The 23,729-nt window shown below is 41.1% G+C and overlaps 1 protein-coding gene across 3 annotated transcripts in view; it reads left to right on the forward strand.

Moving 5' to 3' along the window:
• Positions 1–23,729, forward strand: part of DOCK8 (dedicator of cytokinesis 8) — a 203,806-nt gene that overhangs the window by 146,681 nt on the left and 33,396 nt on the right. For all 3 annotated transcript variants that reach the window (XM_058565710.1, XM_058565711.1, XM_058565712.1), the window contains 9 exons: positions 1,515–1,628; positions 5,676–5,831; positions 7,764–7,903; positions 11,606–11,775; positions 15,455–15,600; positions 17,502–17,684; positions 18,061–18,193; positions 19,442–19,529; positions 23,585–23,681. In XM_058565710.1, coding sequence (XP_058421693.1) covers positions 1,515–1,628; positions 5,676–5,831; positions 7,764–7,903; positions 11,606–11,775; positions 15,455–15,600; positions 17,502–17,684; positions 18,061–18,193; positions 19,442–19,529; positions 23,585–23,681 — 1,227 coding nt within the window. The remainder of the gene's footprint in view (positions 1–1,514; positions 1,629–5,675; positions 5,832–7,763; positions 7,904–11,605; positions 11,776–15,454; positions 15,601–17,501; positions 17,685–18,060; positions 18,194–19,441; positions 19,530–23,584; positions 23,682–23,729) is intronic.

Here is a 23,729-nt window from a genome sequence, read left to right on the forward strand (position 1 = left end):
ATTGTATCAATGTTGATATAACAGAGAATATTCTTGTTCTTAGGAAATACAACCTGAAGTGTTATGAGGCAAATGGGCATATTTGCAACCTACTCTCAAATGGTTCAGAAAAAAAAATTTGTGTGTATAGAGAGAATGATAAAGCTAACACAGCAAAATGTCAAGTATTAATGAATCTGGTTAAAGAGCAGAAAGGAGCTCTTTGTACTATTCTTGCACCTTTTCTGTAAGTTTGAAATTATTTTAAAAAAGAAAGTTAAGAAACAAATAAAACAAAATTTTAGAAGGTAACTATAAAAGTTGAGGCAGCAGTGATAATTATTAAAACCTTTGTCGTTATTAAGAATTTGTATAGTACCATGTGCTCAGGAGAAGATTTCTGTTTGGTTATTTCTCATGGCAAACTTTGTGAGAGCATCCATTTTGGCAGGCATGAAAAATGAGGCACAGTGAGGTTGATAAATTTTCCAAAAGTCACACAGCCAGCAGCACGGCCAAGACTGAAGATGCAGAGCCCAGAACATTCAGACAGTTATGTAAACCACCCAGGAGTGATCCACGTGGAGGATGCTGGGAGCGCAGGGACTTGCCCTTTGATGATACTGTGGAAACTTCTTTATCGGGTCTCCATCCATCCCAGTGGCTGGTCAGCTTGGCCCGAATTTGCAAACTGCACATCATAACAGGAGGAAAATATTTTCAAATCATATTTTCAATAGTGTCAGAGAAAATTGATTTATCATTCTGAGAATAAAAGACGTAAACATGAAAAAGTGAATCCCCAGTTGCTCTGAAGTGCTGTAAAACCCCTCATAAATATGAGCACTGAGAAGTAATAAAAACAAAAACTCTGGCCTCAATTCATGCAAGAGTTCACTCTACCGTGTATGACTCTGACCTCTCTTCGGCTGGGAATGCTGCCTAATTGGAGAAAAAAAAATCCTTAGGTAAAAACAGATTCTTTTATACTGATTAGATTTTCTGCAATAATCCTTATAAATTAAGAATCTGTCTTATTGAAGATAGTGAAGACATTTCAAGTTGGTTTTACCAAAACAGTAATTACCAGAGTCAAATAAATTCTGGTAGAGCTAGATGAAGAAATACGAGGCAGCCATTAAAAACTAGTTTTGAAGAAATGTTACAAATGTAGGAGAATGTTCATAATATAATATTGAATGAAAAAATTTAGGACCCAACATTGTACAGAGAGAATGAGCTCGATTATATACATATAAATATACACGTAGGACAAAAAGACTGGAAGTAATATACCTGAATATTAACAGTAGATAAAGAATTACTTGATTCAACCTAACACTCATGGCATCAATTAAGAGCTAAATTTTATTTGCTGCAATTTTACAGGGTTACCTGCTTTGCCCAGTGTCTCCCAGAAGGACACTGGCTAAGAAGTAGGACCTGCCTCTCCCAAATTTCCCACCGGGGACCTGGGAGTTCATGACCAGAGTTTACCACAAAATGATTTGGGTGTTTGTATGTTTGTTTTTAAGGAAAATGAACAGGCAGAAAAGATGAACATCAGCCTGGCTTTCTTTTTGTATGACCTTCTCTCACTCATGGATCGTGGCTTTGTGTTTAATCTCATCAAACATTATTGCAACCAGGTGGGTGTTCCCTGAAGCCCTGGTGTCCTTGGCTCCTTCTCATCTGACGTGATGCTCACTGCCATGGGGTGCTATCTTATTCATTGCCAAGTTAGACACTTTGACTCTTGTATATTCTGGGTTTCGTGGTCCATTCCTCATGTCATTGGTTTTGTGCCATGGACATCCCCAGACACACTGGTTTACATGGATTCCTGGAGCATTTACCAACGCACCACAGAAGAGTCAACAAGTTAATCTATGGGAATTGAAATTTGGTAGTGATATGATCTGCTTTTTTCAGTTTAACATTTAACAGAAATTACACAAAACTAGCATTCAGTCTTTGACCAGGTATAGAATTCACAGTGTGAGGTCTCTTTTCACATATTAATTAAATTGCATTTGTGAAATTCTGACTTTAAAGAACCCTGATAAAATCAGTCAAAGAGATTGAATTTCACTGAGCACAAAGCAAATATATTATAATCCAAGAGCATCTTATCAGTGCCATCTCCCCAGACTTTTAAGTGGAATTCTTTTGTTCACTCTCCCCCTCAAACTGTCCCAACGATAGTAATGTAAATAGCAGTTCTCATTGTTGCAACTCTTTTTCTTCCATATAATACTCTGACCCCCACTACTACCATCATTGCCACTATCACCACTACCTGCCACCATTATCATCACCTCCCACTCCCACTATCACCACCCTCATCAGCACCACCTCCGCATTCACCATCACTGTCATCACCACTGGTTTCTTCCCATAGACCAGGCACTGTATTAAGCACTTTATAGAAATCATATCATTTAGTCTTTGCAAGGTGTTATTATCAACATTTTGCAGATGATGAAGCTGAGGTTTAGAGGAGTTATGTGACTTGTCCAGGGAGGAAAGAGCTGTATCTACCTAACTTCAAGGTTCAATGCATTAATCACTCTGTTCTGCCAGGCCTGGCTCTCTGTGGTTCATCCCTTAGTGACTTAAATCAGTCATTCAACAAATGAGTCATTTCCTCATTTGTAAAATAAAAAGATCTCCTTTCCCTGCCAAAAAAAGACCATGACTTTCCTAAAGGAATTCCTAATAAGGAAGCTGACTTATAAAAGAGAATCCTAAGGAAACATCAGAAGCCCCAGAGCACCAACATCTTGTGCACCCTGACCTCCTGACCCTGCGCGGATCTTCTGTTTCAGATTCCCCCAGAATGGAGTAGGGGAGGAATACGCCGTTTCTCTTTACCGTCCTTCTTAGATGTTGAGGATTACAGGTCACTGGATGGATTGCAAATATAAGTTAATCTGTTTTTCAAAATTTTAAGTTGGGATCTATGGAAAGAAGATGCTAGAACACCCTATAGGCCTAGGGTTAGCTGCTGATAAAGAAAAAAATGATTCATGACACTTGTTAAACAGTAAGGCAGACATCATTCAGGACAATCATGGGAGGTAGAAGGACCATTGCGATGGAGTTTTGCAGTAGAGGAGAGAGATTGGTCTCAACTCTGAATGCAACAAGGAAAAGGGAATTTATAGCCAAGGAGCAGGGTAGGGGTGGTCATTGGATGAAAAATTACGAAGAGGAAACATCAGGGGATGCTGGCTAAACCAACCTAACAGGATTCTTGCTCAAGGCAGGCCGTGCTGATCAGACATCGCCTGCGGGGCTGAGGGATGAGGAATTTTGTCAGATATCGAGGGAGATCAGATATCAGAGATATCGAGGGTGGGGGATTCTGGCTAAACTGATTTAGCAGGATTCTTGCTAAACTTGGGCCCTTGAGGAAAGCCCAAGGGCAGGCCTGTTTGAAAAAGAGCCTGGAAGAGCCTGACTGGAGTGTGGTCAAGGAGAGAATCTTCCTCACTGCTCACATGTGGGCAGTTTTCATTACAAAAGGCAAATAAAGCAATCAAATGTAGATATCTGTCTGCCCTGCAAATGCACGGTTTCATTTTCTCTTTCTCTTGCCTTTCTTTTTTCTTTCCCTCTCTCTTTCTCTTTTTTTTTTTTTTGTTTTTTTTTTTTTTGTGAGGAGATCAGCCCTGAGCTAACATCCGCCAATCCTCCTCTTTTTTTGCTGAGGAAGACGGCCCTGGGCTAACATCGGTGCCCATCTTCCTCCACTTTACATGGGACGCCGCCACAGCATGGCTTACCAAGCAGTACTTCGGTGCGCGCCCGGGATCCGAACCAGCGAACCCCGGGCCGCCGCAGCGGAGCGCGCGCACTTAACTGCTTGCGCCACCGGGCCGGCCCCTCTCTCTTTCTCTTTTTAATCCTTTCCTTTTCTTTGAAGTTAGAGTGTACTTATAATTTACCCTCTTTTTCTCCCTCTTTCCTGTCTCAGCTGCTGGAGAGCCTTAGACTAGGAGACCTGTATTCTAATGGCAGTGATGCCATTAAACCCCTCTGTGATTTTGGAGAGCTTCATCATTGGGGGCAGTAGCTTCCTGGTCTGCAAAAAGACAAGGCTGGATTAGATTTACTCAGGCTTTCGCATTCTGATTCTCTGCTCTATGCCTGCCAGTGACACCCATGGATATTGCTTTGCACAGTTGGTAGCACACAGGCATAAAAAGATCACTGACCCCAGTCAGTGGTGATTTAAGTCATTGGTCCCAGCTATCTCAATACAGTATGCACATCATACCTGGGGCAAGACCTAATCTTCCCAAGTCCTCTGATTTTGTCATTTTGCATAACCTGATTCAAACATTCTGTCATGAGTGACCATGAGTATAATCTCAGTCTTTTGTTATTCGTCTTAAGAATAGACAAATCTAGTTTTTCAATTGCTCCCTGTCACTTTTAATGTGCCACTAAGTGAGCACCCGTGCTTGGGTGGGGCCACTGAGGCCCACTCACTCTTTGCGAGTGGCCATTAAGTGATGGACATAAGACCAAGTTCTAACTGGTTCAATTTGCTGGTGGCCCTGTTGGTCCAAAATCAGCCAGCAATGCACATTGAGAAGAGTGTGGGTTCTGGTTACTGTTCTTACACAGCATTCATATGTTTTATTTTTTACATAATACATAATGGTATTCATTTGTTTCAAGTAAATGCCTAACTATAGATTGATTCTATAGGCAAAATGCCACAACACAATGGTTTCTCCTAAAATGGCTGAAAATATGTGCTCATTTAAATTATATAGTTTATAAAACTTCCCTTAAAGTGCATGAAGAGGAGGCATGTCCATTTGCAAGGATGAGATGCTCGGTTTCCGGTGCTGGGGCAGGAGAGTGTTTTTGAGGATATATTGAGAGGCTCAAGGTTCATCAAGACCCTCATGTCCCTACTTTACCTTAAAAGAAGCTGCCTCTGAGTCGCAGCACAGAGTCTGCGTCCTTCAGTTGTCAACTCCCCTGAGGGAAGCAAGAGATCTCTTCCCAGACTGTCACCTTTGTTAGCTTCTTATTGCTTTTTTCATGATTTGTTTGTGTAAGGGAAGATTTTTCCTGAAAACTCTCCCAGCTTTCTCTTTCTTTCTCCTCCACTTCCTCCTCTCCTGCTTTGGGGCAAACCATTCGGCATTTTTTGCAGAGACTGCCTACTTTCCTAAGTAATTTGATGCCTTCATCTAGGGAACTGGTTTGAGAACTTCCCAGTGGGGCCTTTAATTAGAAACTACAAAAGAACACTTGTGGCCTTAAAGTCATCCAGTCATATTCCATTAGTTTTGTATGGCCCCATGTGGGGTCAACTCTTTTCATTTAGTTTCTCAGACACAGTGGGGTTTTTGTAAAATTAATTATATTATGTTACACTGAAGACATACCTCCAGGTTATTTTCAACCCAGGCTTGCCATGGTGTTATAGATTTGACAAGGGTCGGGACGAGAATCCTCATTTTGACAGCTCTTAGGCTAGAATCATTAAGGGGAACAGTAATAGTTGAAAACTTACTGGGCTTCCCTGTGATGCAGTTTGCCATCCGTTGCACTGTCCTATTAATGTTTATTAAACTGATTGCCTTAATCTGGGGAGAAAGAATATTTTTGTGTCTGTCAACCTCAACACCTTATAATAAACACTTCATTCCTCTTCTCATTTTTCTTTCTAGCTGTCAGCCAAGCTCAACAACCTTCCAACGCTCATTTCCATGAGGCTGGAGTTCCTGAGAATCCTCTGCAGCCACGAACATTACCTCAATCTGAACCTCTTCTTCATGAATGCCGATACTGCTCCAGCATCTCCCTGCCCCTCCATATCTTCCCAGGTAATCAGCTACTGAAAGAATTGTTGAAGCTATTTCATTGAATTAGCTTAGTGTAGTCATTTATTCCTATAAAGGTTGGTCTTCTTAATTAGAAGGGAAATCAAGCTCTTCAAACCAGATCAACTGATCCAAATACACACAGTATGCTCCCTGAAGTCACACCATCTAACTCATCATTTACAAACTAGGTGATTGGTTTCTTCCTAGGCTCAAGGGTCCCTGCTGAGACCAAGTACAGCAAGGATCCATATGCACTATGAAAATTTAGAAATTTGTAGAAAAGTCACATATCTTCCTTTGTCTGACGTTAATCATCTTTCCACTTTAGCGTGACAGTCTCTTTTGCTCACGTCCCTTTTTGTAAACCCCAGCACTATAAAATTTATGAAATTGCAGCTTCCTTTTATTGCTTCCAAAATGACCTAATAGTGGTTTTTAACATGGACATTATATCTTTGAACTATCCTAGAACTTTCTGCTGATGCTGTTATGGAATGGAATTCAGCACAAGATGAGTCCACCTTGAATCACATTTCAGAGAACGTAGCTCTTGAAACACTAAAAATATCTCATTGTATACTAATCAAAGGTCTATTTTATAGAGAGTGTATTTCTAACAAGTCTTGCTCTTCGCCAGGCAAGAAAAGTAACACTTGTGTTAATATTTAGAGACAAGGCTCTGAGTGACGTGGCCAGTCTGTTTTTGTAGAACAGTATTTCTCAAGTTGGTTTCGGGGGGCCCCAAATTCTACGGAATGGTAAGAGGTATTATCCAAATGCAGGATTCCAAAGTCAAATAAGTTTTGGAAACCCTGTGTTAACAGGTTTCTTTGTAGTAGGTCATCCAAGAGTCTCTAACTTGTTAATGTAAATTGTAAATGCCCAAGGGGTGAGGAGGAAAGTTTATGATAAGCAGTGATTCTCAAAGTGATTTGACTATGGAAACATTTTTTCTTTTTTGCCCTCCATAGATTTCTCAAGGGACTAGTGTCCTCTAGAAAAACTTTAAGGAAATGCTGCTTTATAGTCACATTCCATTTACAGGTGACAAATCAGTAGGTCAGATCAGCAGGCAAGATTTCTCAATATTAGGTTCTATGTCTGTTGCACATTCCTTGATCCTAGCACAAAGGTGAAGTCTTATCTTCTTAATCTAGAAAAAAATCTTAGCCATTCATGCCAGATGACATGATCCAGATGTGCACTACATGACCATCTTCGTGTGAACTGGGAAAGATCTGACTTACAAGCAGTAATTCCAAATATACTAACTATGCCCTAGGTCCTCTCCCACATTTCCCTTCCTACTGCCCCAGAGAGTTAGCAAACCCAGGGACTAGACCCAGCCTCACCAAACCATAAAGGAATTCCAGAGACATTGTAGAGTTTCCTAGTGAAATATTAAGTGTGTCCCCAAGATAAGCACAGGAATTTCCTAGGGCTGGTCAATCTGACGCTTCCCTGCCTGACACCACTTTCGTTCCAGGCCAGCGAAATTCAGACAGTGTGCATAAGCCACACTCAGAAGTGTAGCTGAGTAAACAGAGGTCTTAGATAAAGGGGACAGTTTATTATAGAGGCATTGCCTGCTAATAGCCACAGCAATGGATCCAGTTCCCATTTCCCTATGTCCAAATATTATCTTAGGATTTTAATCTTCAATATTTTATTTGGGGTGAGGAAGGGCGTGGTATTCATTTGTGACAGAGCCTGAGTGCTTTATTTTCATCTTTCCCAGCGTAGGAATGAGAAAGCCAAGTGAACACCCTACACTTCTGCTTCCTCGTCTGTCATGTGGGGATACTAGTGGTACCTGCCTCACGGGGTAGAGCTCACAAAGCCTGGCCGTAGCACGTGCTCAGCAAATACTAGCCGTCATGATTTTAATTCCAGTTCTTGATACTCATAGAATTGCTCCTTGCATTTCTGTAGAACTCAAGCTCCTGCTCCAGTTTCCAGGACCAGAAGATCGCCAGCATGTTCGATCTCACTCCGGAGTACCGCCAGCAGCACTTTCTCACTGGGCTTCTCTTCACTGAGCTGGCTGCTGCCCTGGACGCCGAAGGGGAAGGGTATGTGTCTGACCTTTAAAATGGAATATGAAGCAAAAAAAAGATGCTCCTTACTAAAGATTGCAGTCTAACTTCTTGTGCTTGGTGAAAAACTTTACCAATCACCCGTTCCGAAGGGTGGAAGCATCTGTGTTTTGAAAAAATGGTGCCAATAGGAATGTAGAAAGGCATGGAGGAGAGAGGGAAAGCATAATTGGCTTTTTTCAGCCACTTATTCACTGAGAAGAATTTACCAATTCTAGTATAGCAGGCTTCCCAGGGATGCTTTGATTAGTCAACTCCGCAGGAACAAAGCAATTTTAACACATGCCCCTGTGTAATCTTTGCACACAGTGGCAGCAGCAAGATGCCACTTGGCTTAATGCTGACAAAGGAAGTGGCTCTGAAGAGAAGGCAGTTGTACACGTGCAGGTTAGTTTTCTTGCAAAGAGATCATCCCAGACTAAGAGAGATGCCACAGGTCCAGGGCTTATAAATCCTTTCACCTCTTGTAAACCTGATCATCCAGGGGCCTGTGGCAGTATCTAGCCTTGAAGTCAACAGACAGGGAGGGTGGCAGACCACCCCCTTCTTTCCTTCTCTCCCTATGCTCCATGAGCCTATAGGATCAGAAAACCATCACCCACCTGATTGGATGGGAGGAGACAATGCCTTCCAAAATGTTATACATTCCATTCAGCAATTGCTGAATGCCCACCGTGGGGCACACACAGTTGAGTGTTGGAGTATATCAGAGATATATCAGTGCATAAAACAGACAAAATTCCCTCCCCCATAGAGTTCGCCATTCAGGAACTCAGATCCCAAGATCATTAGGATTGGGAAATAATTTAGGTTCCTCCCTTTTGGTGTTCAGATGAGGCTCACAGAATTGAAGGAACTTTCCCAGAGTTACATAGCAGAACCAAATCCAGAGCCATGGTCTCCTGAGGCCCTCACTAGGGCCCACTCTCCACACCACACATTCTCCCTGCCTGGGGAGCTTATGCCTGTAACTCTTACAGTATTTCTTCCTCTGCTGAAGAAGTTTCTGGAATAAAGTATGCTGATTAATAGCAGCGTTGCTGTATGTTACAGACTTTTGTCTAATCGAAAGTTCTCTCAAAGTGCTTATAATTTAGTGAAGGAAACAGGACATCCCTACATGAAACAATTATAGGAGCACATCTAAGTTTGTGTAACTGTGATGACAAATGGAGTCTTAGCACTTTGTCCATACTGATATTCCTAAGTGAATGCGTGTCTCTGTCACCTCGTAGGTCAGTGTGGATATCTCATGTTCTTAGCTCTAAATTCTGCCTCCTTCCAGAAATTCAGGTCCTGAGCGTATCCTTAGAGAGCTTCATGTTCCAAGGCTTCAATTTCATCTTCTCTCAACCCTAACTAAACTCCTCTTAGTTTTCTCAGTAGAATTTTCTACCTTATAACTAACATAAATTCCACAGCAACACAAAGTGCCCTGACCCATATGCTGATAAGGTGCTGAGAAGGGGATTTGAGCACCAAGAAAATTGCCTTCGTATACAAACACACACACACTCTTTCTTAATTGTCCTTTAATAGAGCTGCTTTCAGTGATTCTGAAAATACTCTTTAGTATTTACATTAGCAGTAGTTTCTACCTTCCATTTCCCTTCTAGTGAGATGTCTAGGGAAACAGCCCTGACATCTGTTTTGATTCCTTGTAAAACTGTCCATGTTATTTTACTAGCAACAGAGTAGAATATGTTCAGAGGTCATCATGTAATTATGTTCAAGCAAGTAGATACGTTCTTCAAACACACACACACACACACACAGACACACACGCACACAGGGTACCTTCTCTACCCCCCTGAGGGTAACTAATTAAGAGTGTCATTCCTTCGGCAACACAATAATCCCTGATTGCTGAGTTGTCAGTTACTCTCCTGGAAAGTCATTAGAAATACTGCCACAGACTTTACCATGGGGGCTAAAACCTCAGAAAAATCTCATCCTTTAACAATACTTGCTCTTGATCAGTACTTTCTTTTCTGCCAAGATGATTAATAGACTCACCAACACCTGCCTGTCTGTGGTACAAGGGCCAGTGGGACACATCTCAGTACCTGGACCCCTGTAAGGAACCACAGCTCTAGTTTCTAATGTATCATCTGGAACTCCTGTTACCTCGGAGTGTCCACAAATGTCCACACATCTTGAAATCCATAGTGTTTTTCAAGCATGTGGAAATTATCTAGCGTCTTTGTATTATGCTACCAAATGTTTAAAGACGAATTAATTCCAATCCTTTACACTCTCTTCCAAAAAATACACACACACACACTTCCCAACTCATTCTGTGTGGCTGGCATTACCCTGATACCAAAAGCAGATAAAGACATCACAAGAAAACTGCAGACCAATATGAATATAGATGTAAATATTCTCAACAAAATACTGGCAAACTGAATCCAACAACGTACAAAAAGGATTATACACCATGGCTAAGTAGGATTTATCCCAGGAATGCAAGATTGGTTTAACATCTGAAAATCAATTGATATCATACACTATATGAATAGAACAAAGGACAAAACCCACTCAGTCATCTCAATAGATGAAAAAGCATTTGACAAAATTCAATACTCCTTCCTGATAAAAACACTCAACACATGCTGTAAGAACATAGGAGAATTTCCTCAACCTGATAAAGGGCATCTATAAAAAGCCCACAGCTAACATATTTATAGTGAAAGACTGAATGCTTTCCTTCTAAGATCAGGAGTAAGACAAGAATGTCCACTCTTACCTCTCCTATTCGACATTGTACTGGAAGTTCTACCCAGGGCAATTAGGCAAGAAAATGAAATGAAAGGCAGGAAAAAAAGAAGTAAAACTATCTCTATTCACAAATGACATGAGTTGTTTATAGACAATCCTAAGAAACCCACTAAAAAACTATGAAAGGTAATAAATGAGTTCAACAAGTTTGCAAGGTACGAGATCAATAAACAAAAATCAATTGTATTTGCATACACTTGTGATGAACAATCTGAAATGAAATTAAGAAAACAATTCCGTTTAAAATAGCATCCAAAAGAATAAAATTCTTAGGAATAAATTTAACAAAATAAGTGTGCTGACACAAATGTTCAGTCCATAGTACCTTCATACTCGTAGGATGGCTATAATAAAAAAGACTGATAATAATCAAGTGTTGACAAAGAGAAAATGGAGCCTTCATACACTGCTGGTGAGGATGTAAAATGCTGTAGCTACTGCTGAAAACAGTTTGGTTCCTTTAAAGGTTAAACATAGAGTTACCGTATGATCTAGTTATTCTACTCTGAGGCATATACCCAAGAGAAATAAAATTTATATCCACATAAAAACTTCTAATGAATATTTATAGCAGTATTCATAATTCATAATGGGCAAAAAGTGGAAATAATCCAAATGTCCATTAATTGATGAATGGACAAATAAAATGTGATATATTCATACAATGGATTATTGTTCAACAATAAAAAGGAATGAATTACTGATGCTACAGCATGATGAACTTGAAAACATCATGCTAACAGCTGACCAGGGACTAGAACACAGGCAGTCTGTCTCTGGATTCTATACAGTTTTAACCTATTTTGCTTGGTTTTCACGTTGTCACCCCATTGTTTAGGAACATTCTGTTCGATCTCCCTTCACCATAACCTCTAGCTTTCTGTGTTGTGACAACAGGATCAGCAAAGTGCAAAGGAAAGCTGTCAGTGCCATCCACAGCCTGCTGAGTTCTCACGACCTGGACCTGCGTTGCATCAAACCAGAGGTGAAGGTCAAAATCGCTGCCCTTTACCTGCCTTTGGTTGGCATCATTTTGGATGCTTTGCCACAGCTCTATGACTTTACAGGTAATGACTTCTGTTTCCTTCTTTGGATTTGGGGGGCTCCTGCCAAATGCTCTACTGGAATGAGGTTTGTCCTTAGCTCTAGTGCTGAAATGCTTGTTTGAACAGTTCTCCACACCAGTGCTCTCCAGACCTTTTTAACATAGGCCCAATAACTTTGGTTTGTTTTTTTTTAAGAGGCATAGCCCTGTGTATGTTTTTATCTAGAGATTATTTATTTGTTTGTTTATTCATTCATTCATTCATTCATTGGTCTGCTTTTATACAATGAACTTTATAAAGGATGAGGTAATAACAGAATTACTCCCTTTGGAGATCACTGCTCTAATGCCTTGAAATAAAGGTGTTCCTTCTCTTTTCTTTTATGAATTTTTAAGCAAAGAAGCAGACTCAAATGAACCTAAACTATTGTGCCATGCCAAAAAATATCATGGTGTCTTTCAGTATTAGGAAATTCTGCCACAGCGGAGGAATTTTGCCTTTGGCACTAAGAGGCTGATTCTAATGTTGAGAAGTCAGTATTTCCCACTTAGCCGCACTCTTAGAGGAAAGGATACATTGTCTGAAAGGGGTGTGTGCATCTCCTGAGTTTATTTGCATACTACAGTGTGCGTTAGGGAATGTAGACAAACAAAATTACCCTAGACCTGAGGAAAACAATCCCATCTGCCTACCCTCGCCCTAAAACACACATACACATACACATACACATACACATACACATACACATACACATACACACACGAAAGATTCTGATCACTTCAGAGTGGTTCTTGCTTTTCCCTCAACTCAAGGGAAGTTCTTAGAAATTACCATGCTGCTCTCTTGACTGATAAAGGATCCTGAGGAATGCTGACCTGAGCCCAGCATCCTTGCAGGCAATCATCCTTGGAATCTTGGAACCATCCAGGTTTTCTGCCTCCTCCAAATGCAGAATTTCACATGTGACTAAGTTATCTCTAAAGTCATTGTGGTGACAATTATTTAGCTCATAAAAATGAGCAAAAAAAATAGTCAAGGAAATTAGAGAATCAAGCTTGGACCCAGGGGTGAGCAGGCTGCACAGTGAGATGCAGAGAGCTTCCTCTGGTAATGCCTGACTAGAGGGCAAATTGAGAACAGTTGTCTTCAAAATTTAAAGATGTCATTCAGAGCATGGCGGGTGACTTGCAGGCCATTTCTAGAATGTTCACCTGAAAGTTTCTAGAAAGTTTCATTTGAAGATCTATGACTTGTTTGTTCCCAAAGCAGGGAACCACATTAGCACACATTCTCCAAAGCTTCCTTGTTGATTAAAATTTTCCAAATCAGCCACTTTGGGTCAGAACTTTTCAGCACTTGGTCTTTGAGCCTTTTATTTTTTATTTTTTTTATTTATTTTTTTGTGTGTGTGAGGGAGATCAGCCCTGAGCTAACATCCATGCTAATCCTCCTCTTTTTGCTGAGGAAAATCAGCTCTGAGCTAACATCTATTGCCAATCCTCCTCCTTTTTTTTCTTCACCAAAGCCCCAGTAGATAGTTGTATGTCATAGCTGCACATCCTTCTAGTTGCTGTATGTGGGATGCGGCCTCAGCATGGCCGGAGAAGCGGTACGTCGGTGCGCGCCCGGGATCCAAACCCGGCTGCCAGTAGCGGAGCGCGCGCACTTAACCGCTAATAGCCAGCGGGCCAGCCCCGGTCTTTGAGCCTTTTAAATCTCAATGGTTTCTATCCATATGCATTGAACTTTATGGTCATGGTGTAGCGGACAAGTGGAAAGACAGTAAAAGTAATCCATCATTACAGGTAATATATTGCATCTATTACAGGTGGAATCTTTAGATTGGTAAACTAATAAGAATATAGTCTTTAAAAAAAGATACAGCTGAATTCAAATTCCAGCCAATTTATTACAATATGTGACCTTTGAAAAGTTTCTCAACCTTCCAACGATGTCTCTTCCCTTCCCTCAGTGTAAAAATGTGTTAACAATGTCTACATCTTAAGGTTGTGATAAAGATGAAATGAGAGATAGTCTACAAAAGCATTTAATGCGGCAAATGTTTATATTCTTCCCTCCTTTTCCTGTAACCATGACTCTGTGCATATTTAGGGGAAGTAAGAATGTATCCTCAAATTATGCTGATAATGTTGTCAGGTCTTGCATAACTGCCAGATGCTATTCGTTTCACCGTTTGTTTAAAAACCTAATTGCCTTAAAAAACAATAGTGAATTAGTATTTTAAAAAATTGAGTTCTCTTTTCAGAACTTTAGTAGATGAAAATACTGTTCACACTCTAATTTTTTTGAAAAATTGAAGGTCCATATACTTATAATGTTGACAGATCTTACAAAATACAAGTTTTTAATGAATCAATCAGTTGCAAGTGTTTTAACACACTTTTCTAAGAACTGCTTACACAAATACTCTTTCTGTGTGTGTGATTGGTAGTGTTCTTACAAACCAACCTTTTAAATGGTGGATTGTTTTTTGTTTGCATACACCTACATCTATGTATATATATAGATACATCTGTATTATATAGATAGAAGAAATTAACATTCGTTTCAAACATTTGAAATTTAATAAATTATTGCTGAATTTGTGATAATAGCTTGTTATTCTCTCTGGTACTTGTTTAAATCTGTAATTATAGGTTCCTTTCCATTTGGTCATTGTTTAAAATATATGAGTAAATTTTTTAAACATTATATTATACAAAAGTGTTATGAAAGCTTTGAAAATTTTTATTGTCACAATTTGAAAAATTAATTTTTAGCCTAATCTTGTGCTGGATATTTTGCCCCTTGTATTAGCCTGACTGCTTTTTCCTATAGATGATAGCAGATAAATAATACTAAATGTTTGTCAGGTTTAAAATTACTGTGCTGACTTTAGTGACTAATAAGTACCAGTCACACATTGGGTATTGGGTAGGGGACATAGGGAAACAGCATCTTTGGCTTGACATCACCAAAGATTTTTTTTTTAAGACAATTTTTTTAGAGCAGTTTTAGGTTCACAGCAAAATTGAGGGGAAGGTTTCCCATTTATCCCCTGCCCCCACACATGCATAGCCTCCCCCATTATCAGCATCCCCCACCAGAGTGGTACATTTGTTACAATTGATAAACCTACATTGGCACATCATTATCACCCAAAGTCTATAGTTTACATTAGGATTCACTCTTGGGTTGTACATTCTAAAGGTTTGGACAAATGTATAATGTGTATTCATCATCGTAGTATCATATAGAGTAGTTTCTCTGCCCTGAAATTCCTCTGTGCTCTGCCTATTCATCCCTCTCTCTCCCTTCTCCCCTGGCAACCAAGAAACTTTTTATTGTCTCCATAGTTTTGCCTTTTTCAGAATATCGTGTAATTGGAATCATACAGGACATACCCTTTCCGATTGACTTCTTTCACTTAATAGTATGCATTTAAGATCATGGCTTGATAGTTCATTTCTTTTTAGCATGAAATAATATTCCACTGTCTAGATGTACCACAGTTTTTTTATCCATTCACCTACTGAAGAACATCTTGGTTGCTTCCAGGTTTTGACAATTATGAATAAAGCTACTATAAACATCTGTGTGCAGATTTTTATGTAGACATAAATTTTCAACTCCTTTGCGTAAATACCAAAGAGCACGATTACTGGATGATATGGTAAGACCACTGTTGTTTTGATTGCAGCTGCAGATGCCCGTAGTGGAAAAAATCGCTCCAATGGCTCAGATGAAGAACAAGAAGGGACCAGTGCAATTAACCAGAATGTGGCGCTGGCCATTGCTGGGAATAATTTTAATTTGAAGACAAGTGGAACAATGCTATCTTCCTTGGTATGTTGGTGCACATTTCTCTGGTTTATTTTTGTGTCTTTTCCTGTCTTCTGTTGGGCTCGTTCTTATATTCATCTACCAGAACCCAGCACAGCACAGGTAGCGAGATTTCTGCCTCATTGCTTGATGCTGGAAGGAGTCATTGTGGGGCTGGCAGCTGTGGAGGGAAATGGCACATGAGGCGGCACACAGTCAAACAACATTCTGGCAACCACAAACTGACTTCAGGCAATCTCAGTGGTGCCAAGTTCAAGGCTCACAACGCCAGGAAAGGGGAAAATCTGACACCACTGCAAAGGAGGTGAAACCAAGGCTCCCTCAGGTGGGAGGCTTGACCTGTGTTTGTTCTATGTGCTTATTATTCATACTGTGTCTGCCTCCAAAAAAAACGATTGAAGGAGGCCATTCACTTGGTAGAATGCTTCTTAAGCAAAAGACTTCAGCTTTTCTAGGTCCCCAGGGAGCCTAAGTGGAGTTGTTTGTCTCTGTCCTTTTGCACAGACTCTGTGGGCTTAAAGGGGGGATCCTCCAGGAACACAACCTCTGATTCACTTGAGGTGGATCTGTCTCTGTTCCTTGATGAGCTCTCAGTGTCCCTTTGTCAAGATAGCACTGCATCCTCCAGCTGAATTTAACTTTGCATTTCAGTGTAGAGTATAGATCTGCTGAGAACTCTGTTCTCTCCCAGGAAGGAAGCATCCGGACCTAACTCTTTTTTGCTGGATGACTGTCTTCTCTTCCCTCCAGTACTTAGTATCCCCCCATTCCCCGGTACAGTCTCATGCGGGTTGGAGGGCAAGGAGGTAAGAAAGAGAAAAGACACTCGAGATTTGACATCACTCATCCTACAGTTTGATAAATATTATGTTTTACGACCTCCTCCACCTTTCTAATATCCGTCTTGCCAAAGTTAGCTGCTTGAGGCAGTGTGTACCTTTTACATGGTTATTTGCCTCTAATGGAGAAATTCAAATGCCCAAAGTTCATCTATTAAAAGATGTTTATTCCTTGTGAAGTTGTAATACATCTAAAGATTTCATTTATTCTTGTCACCATACTCAGAAAAAGTCAAGTTACAGTAACTTCATAAGCCCTCTCATTCTCATCCAGAACTAACAGTTCCCTCGCACTCACAAATACCTCATGCAGTCTCACCACTGCATTCCACTGGATATTAGCTATGCTGCATGAATCAAGGGTGCAGCCATGTACTGTTCTTTGGACTGATTTGATGAGTAACAGAAAGTGTGCTCAGCGCTCTAAAATGAACACTTGTGGCCAAAGAATTAAAGCAAATAACCTGAGCCCCACACCCTCGCCCCCAGGAAAACATAAATTGTCGTTCAAGTCCCATCACAGAGGACTCCACTAAATTATGGATTTGATTAATTTCCTGAGCAGCTCATGACTCTTACATTATACTTTGGACTCTGTGACCAAGAAGCTCAATCTTGAACAGTTAGGGTATTTCTGGAACCCAACCAGGCTAGTTCTCGGCTCTAAGTCCAACCCTCCAGTGTCTAGCTTGAAGGAGAAATACTTGGAGATCTTACTTAGCAGCATGGAGGCCCCTTTGTGTCATTGGAGATTGTGGGGTGGGGTGCGTGGTGAAGGTCCAGGGCAGACCACCAGACCACACTGCTCCTGAGACAGAGGGTGCCCATAGTTACCTGGCTGAAAACCTGGTTCAAATAGTGCCCCACGCAAGCCCCTTTGCTGAGCAGCCCAGTTCACAGCACAAGGCTTCCTCTTCTCAGGAAAAGCAGAGTTCCTGGAAAGTTCCCCAGCCAACTAAGAAGTGCAGTTGCTGTGTTCTAAGAGGTTCGCATCCTTTACGCTTTCAATGTTTCTGCTGCTCAACTTCTTCCCCTACGTCCATCTCCCAATCTGCCTCTTTCCAGCCCTACAAGCAGTATAATGTGCTGAATGCCGACACAACCCGGAACCTCATGATTTGCTTCCTCTGGATCATGAAAAACGCTGACCAGAGCCTCATTAGGAAGTGGATTGCCGACCTGCCATCGATGCAACTGAACAGGATTTTAGATCTCCTTTTCATTTGTGTCTCATGTTTTGAGTACAAGGTAAGTGTGGGGTGACTCAGCTTTACACCAGCTCTTGTCTCCCAAGTTCAATCCTGTCTTGTCATCATTCCTCTTTGTTTGGGCAATGGAGGCATCATTAATTTTTCTTATTTCTATATTAAAATCCATAACCTATTTGCATTAGAGATATAATAATTCCACAAGGAAAGGATCTCTGCCTTCTGCAGAGAGGCATTCCTGTTAACATCCCATTCCTGTTAACAAGATTTCCACCACAGGATCCCCCGGAACAGCACCTCCATGTAGCACATGTCCAAACTGGCCACTGTCAACACAAGGTGTTCTGGTTTGAGGATTCTCCTCATAGGCAGAGATCTCACCAAACTAAATGTCTTTCTGCCTCTGTCCTGTCCAGGGAAAACAGAGTTCTGACAAAGTCAGTACCCAAGTCCTACAGAAGTCGAGGGATGTCAAGGCCAGGCTGGAAGAGGCTTTGCTCCGTGGGGAAGGGGCCCGAGGGGAGATGATGCGTCGCTGCCGGACTCCAGGTGTGTTGGATCAGCCCTTCCCTACTTTCGGCTGGAGAGTTTTGCACCCTTTGCGGGAAGGAATGTCCTCCCAACATGAGTAGACACCATCACCTTCTTAAGACGTTACTGTAGTAGAGACAAGCGGGGTCTGGGATTCTCTGCATGAGGTATGTCATGTTAGCCCTGTGCCCCTATGGGAAAGCTGCTTTCCTGAGATCACAGGAACCCTGGAAATGGCCCCAAATGGCATCTTCTATTTAAAACTTGTTGGTAAAAGGTCACATCCAAGATGGTGAGTCATAGGATGAGAAGGAATGGTGTCTCCTTCAAGGCTGGAGCCTCGCTGTGGGACATGTGACTAGTCTATCTGGAGCAGAGTCAAGAACCTGGGTAGTTCTGGTTCCACGATCATCTCCCCACATCATTCAGGGCACTGTTAGACTGGAACCAATCCCCCCAGTGGTCTCAGAGTGTTCCAGTCCTCCAGGGACCCCACCACACAGGAATGATCTCAGAAAGGCTGAGCTTGTCGCTGTAGAATTGAGTGAAGTGCTCAGGTCCCTTCAGTCTTATTCACTGTGCTCAACGTAAAACAGAGTGACAACTGGGGCCGGCCCGGTGGCGCAAGCAGTTAAGTGCGCGCGCTCCGCTGCGGCGGCCCGGGGTTCGCTGGTTCGGATCCCGGGCGCGCACCGAAGTACTGCTTGGTAAGCCATGCTGTGGCGGCGTCCCATATAAAGTGGAGGAAGATGGGCACCGATGTTAGCCCAGGGCCGTCTTCCTCAGCAAAAAAAGAGGAGGATTGGCGGATGTTAGCTCAGGGCTGACCTCCTCACAAAAAAAAAAAAAAAAAAAAAAAAAAAAACAGAGTGACAACTCCTTCAATGCAATGGGACTCAATGTCCGGGAACTTGGAGGGAGCTCAGATTTTTCAGTGGTGGTTGGGCATCCTCATTCAACACCCATACTCTCCTTTGCAGTAATTCAGTGAGAACCCCCGGTTTCACTGGAATCCTGTGTTCATGAGAAATGTGGTCACCGACACTCCAGAAAGGCAGGGGTTCTTCTAAAGCTCTAGCCTATCAATCAAAGAGCGGGCCAGCCGGGATGTGGGCAGGGACACGTCTCCTACCAGCATCCGGCGTGGACTCTGATTAGCGGGAGAAGCGGTGCTGAGTCTCCTCACTTAGCTTGTTATGGAACTTCTGGTTATCTTGAAAGGTTTCATGCTAATCAAATTCCTGTCGTGCGTTTCTTAACTCCTAGGGAATGACCGATTTCCAGGCCTAAATGAAAATTTGAGATGGAGGAAAGAGCAGACACATTGGCGGCAAGCTAATGAGAAGCTAGATAAGTGAGTCACTCAGCAACTTTGTGCTACTTTTACCTAAAGTTCAAAACTATTTTTCCCAGGCTACTTGTATTACTGAAATAACTACATCCTTCCAAGCATAAGAAAATGAAACATCATTATCTGTGTAAATTCAGGTTGTCCAGGGACCCAGGATAATCAAAGATATGAGGAGTTATGATTTCTAGCTCTTAAACATTTGTCACATTGATAAGCATTTAAAGAAAACTAGTGTTTAGCAATATGAGAGAGCTTAACAAAAGCTGCTGATGGGGGCAAGACAGGGTACCCAAGACCACGTCATTTCAATCCACATTTCCACTCCAGAGACTTGCAAAAAGATGTATATTCAGGGATATTTATGTCAGCATTATATAAAATTATTTTTTAAAATTGGAACATTCTAAATGCTTAAGATTAGGGAAATAGGTAATGAAATATTAGGTTGGCATTAAAATGTTTTGAAGTCACTTTAATGACATGGGAAATGCTTATGGTATAATTTTTTTTTTTAATGATTTTATTTATTTATTTATTTTTCCACCAAAGCCCCAGTAGATAGTTGTATGTCAGCTGCACATCCTTCTAGTTGCTGTATGTGGGACGCAGCCTCAGCATGGCCGGAGAAGCGGTGCGTCGGTGCGCACCCGGGATCTGAAACCCGGGCTGCCAGCAGCGGAGCGCACGCACTTAACTGCTAAGCCACGGGGCCGGCCCTGCTTATGGTATAATATTAAGTGAACAAAAGCAGGATAGACACTTGGTTTTAGAGTATAATCTTAAATCTCTAACTACATATAGTAAATACATTTTTAAAAGACTGGAAGGAAATTTACCAAAACATTAAGCATGGTTTTCTTTAGATAATATGGGTAATTGATGTTTTCTTCTTTTTATACTTTGCTGTATTTCCTACGATGGATGCATATTATGATGTATGTTATCAGAAAAAAATTCTAGAGAAATGAAAAAAAATCCTGCTTGGATTGCAATATATGCTGTGTACATATTGCTATATATGCAACAATTTGGACATATGAGGGCTAAAATGAAATTGTTTGAATAGATAAAACATGTCTGCTATTCCTCTTAGCAGCAAGTAGCCTGATGAGTCTTAGGGTTCCCTAAGCAAAACATTATATGGCTAAAGACACACCCCCCAACACACACACACACACACACACACGCACACACGCACACACACACACTTGACAAGGTGTAAGTAGGGTATCCCTGTGGTGTATAAAGCGCCCATCATAAGGGGGGTGAAGGGTCTGGCAGATGAGTAGCATTGTTGTTTTGTAAATAAATATAAGTTACTATCTTGGTCATTAACACAAGAATGAATCATTCTAGTCCACTTATTGGACTTTTGGGAGTCAAATTTATTTTAAAACATTAAGGAGATATAAACATTTTTATTATAGATGTTACTTGGAAAGCCCAGTTGTTGGTCTTATGGATAATATCTGTTTGCTTTGAGTATTTTATTCTTGCTCTAAGTTCTCTGAACTGACTTATGAGATATTTGGTTCTGAGAGTCCATAAGTTCTAGTTCAGGCAATGAACCCCCCCCTCAAAAAAAAATTAAAGAAATGTGAATGTAGTTAGGTGCTACAGAACTGCTTAGGTGGTTAGGCCATCTGTTCTGTGAGATTAAAACAGCCTCGCAAGGCATGTTTTGCCTGGGCGCGTAAATTGATGTTTCGGGAAACCCTTTCCTTTTGTTTGCAGAAACAACACAATCTTGAGCCCTTCCGTGCAGGACAAACTAATTCTCTCTAGGTCAGTTCCCAGCCCTGAGCTACATGGAGGGCTGCTCAGTGTCAGAGCTGATGATTCACTTCTGCAGATCCTCAAGGGCAATGTTTTTTTGTTTTTTTTTTTTGTAAGAGAAACCATGGTAAAATTGTAACTGCTCGATTTAGCTATTTGGAAAACTTTTTGTAATTAGAATAGTGGTATCTGTCACTTTTTTCTTTCAAATCACTTTTCAATTATTTTGGCTCTGTTTCTTTTAGACCAGTAATTTTCAACCTGGGCTGGACGTTAGAATCACCGGAGAGCTTTTAAAGCATCCAGTGCCCAGATGTACCCCAGACCAATTAATACAGAGTCTTCAGTGGTGGGATCCAGAAATCAGTATTTGGTAAAATTCCCCAGGTGATTCTATTGTGCAGTCAAATTTGAGAACCACAATTTTAAAGGAATAGTTAGTAGGCTTTTTGAAAACCAGAAAAAGTGGTGGTGATGGTTGCACAACAATAGGATGTACTTACTGTAGGATGTAATACCACTGAACTGTACACTTAGAAATGGTTAAGATGGGGGCCTGGCCTGGTGGTGTAGTGGTTAAGTTCACACACTCCACCTCAGCAGCCTGGGGTTCGCAGGTTCGGATCCGGGCGCGGACCTACACACTGCTCATCAAGCCATGCTGTGGAGGCGTCCCACATACAAAATAGAGGAAGATTGGCATAGATATTAGCTCAGGGACAATCTTCCTCACCAAAAAAAAGGGGGGTGGTTAAGATGGTAAATTTTATCTTATGTGTATTTTAGCACAATAAAAAAAATGGGAAAAAAAACAAATTAGGACACTCTACATCTGCATTGTCCAATACAGTAGCCACAGTAGTAATATAGGGAAAAATACACACCAGATTTCGAAGACTTAGTACATACAAAAGAATGTAAAATATCTCCTTAGTGGTTTTTATATTGGATTTTGAAGAGTTGGTACAAATAAAAGAATATAAAATATCTCAGTAATTTTTATAGTGATTACACAATGACAATATTTTTTGATATACTGAGTTAAGTAAAATATATTACAATTAATTTCCCCTTTTTTTTTTTTGCTTTTTTTAGTGTGGCTATCATTTAGAAAATGATATATGTGGCCTCTATTACGTTTCTGTTAGCTAGCATTGCTCCAAATCTAAACCTACCAGTAAATTAATAAAAAGTAGCTTTTATATTTGACTTATTTTACACAAATATCACTTGGAGAATGAGAAAAAATGTAGAGCAGCTTGGGACCAGAGAACCTATCCTAAGCGTGAAAACGTTTAAAACACAGGGAAATATTTATTCTGAGCCTTCCGTGGTATGTGAGCAACGACAGTGCTCCCATTCTTGGGTGAAGGGGAACCAAGCACAGCTAAGTGGTGAGCCTGGGCCAAGACTTCTGAGCTCACAGCATGACGCCCCAACCTCTGTGCTAACGTTTTGGCCACTGGGACATCTTGGGAAAGTCAATTCTTTACACTTTCCTTTCCTGGCAACTAAATTTAGATGATACAAAATACTCCTTTCCAGCTTCACTTGGATCTTATGAAAATGGAGGAACTAGTGCATAAAACGCTCTGATACCTTAAAATGAAACCGAGTGGAGAAGAAGCACCGGGTTGTTCCCTAGTGGGTAATAACCAGTAACGTCCAGCAGGATGTTAGGAGGCCTGCCCCACAGGAATGCAACCTTGCTTCCCACCGGAAAAGGACGAAAGGCCCACATTTGACTGCGCAACCTCAGGGCGGCCTTTGGGAAGTCGAGAGACTGACTCTTTCCTGACCTGGTTCTGAAGCATCACCCTTTGCTAATCCAGCAGCATCGCTATTTGCCAAATTCACGTCACACCCAGTCTCTCTCCCTCCAGCTTATTGCAGAGGCTTCCCCTAGCTGAGATCTAGAGATGGTTCTCCTGCACGAAATGCAGGAATGGCCCTGAGGCTTTACGCGGCAATCTGATTGGCTAGCCTAATTGCTAGTAGCAACCAATAATTGCTTTTCTACCTATTTTGTTATTTTTGTGATTGTCATCATTATTCATAATAATGGGAATGAGGATGGCCTGGAGACTTGACCTAGAAAATCTTTTTAACCAGACACTGATCACAAAAGCCTCCTGCACTCCTTAGTTACCTGTAGCCAGCTGTTTTGTATTCACTTCAAGATCGACTACTCAGATTTCTAGGCCTTGTTGCCTAGATTGCCATCATTGGGATATGGCCAGGTTTGATATGCACTTTAATCTGACCTCTTTTTTGTTTCTTAGAACAAAGGCAGAGTTAGATCAAGAAGCCTTAATCAGTGGCAATCTGGCTACCGAAGCAAATTTAATCATCCTGGATATGCAGGAAAACATTATCCAGGTGAGGACAACAAACCTGATCTATTCAACATGGATATGTTTACTGGAA

The sequence above is a fragment of the Diceros bicornis genome, chromosome 22 (genome assembly GCF_020826845.1).
Source record: "Diceros bicornis minor isolate mBicDic1 chromosome 22, mDicBic1.mat.cur, whole genome shotgun sequence".
Classification (NCBI taxonomy): Eukaryota; Metazoa; Chordata; class Mammalia; order Perissodactyla; family Rhinocerotidae; genus Diceros; species Diceros bicornis.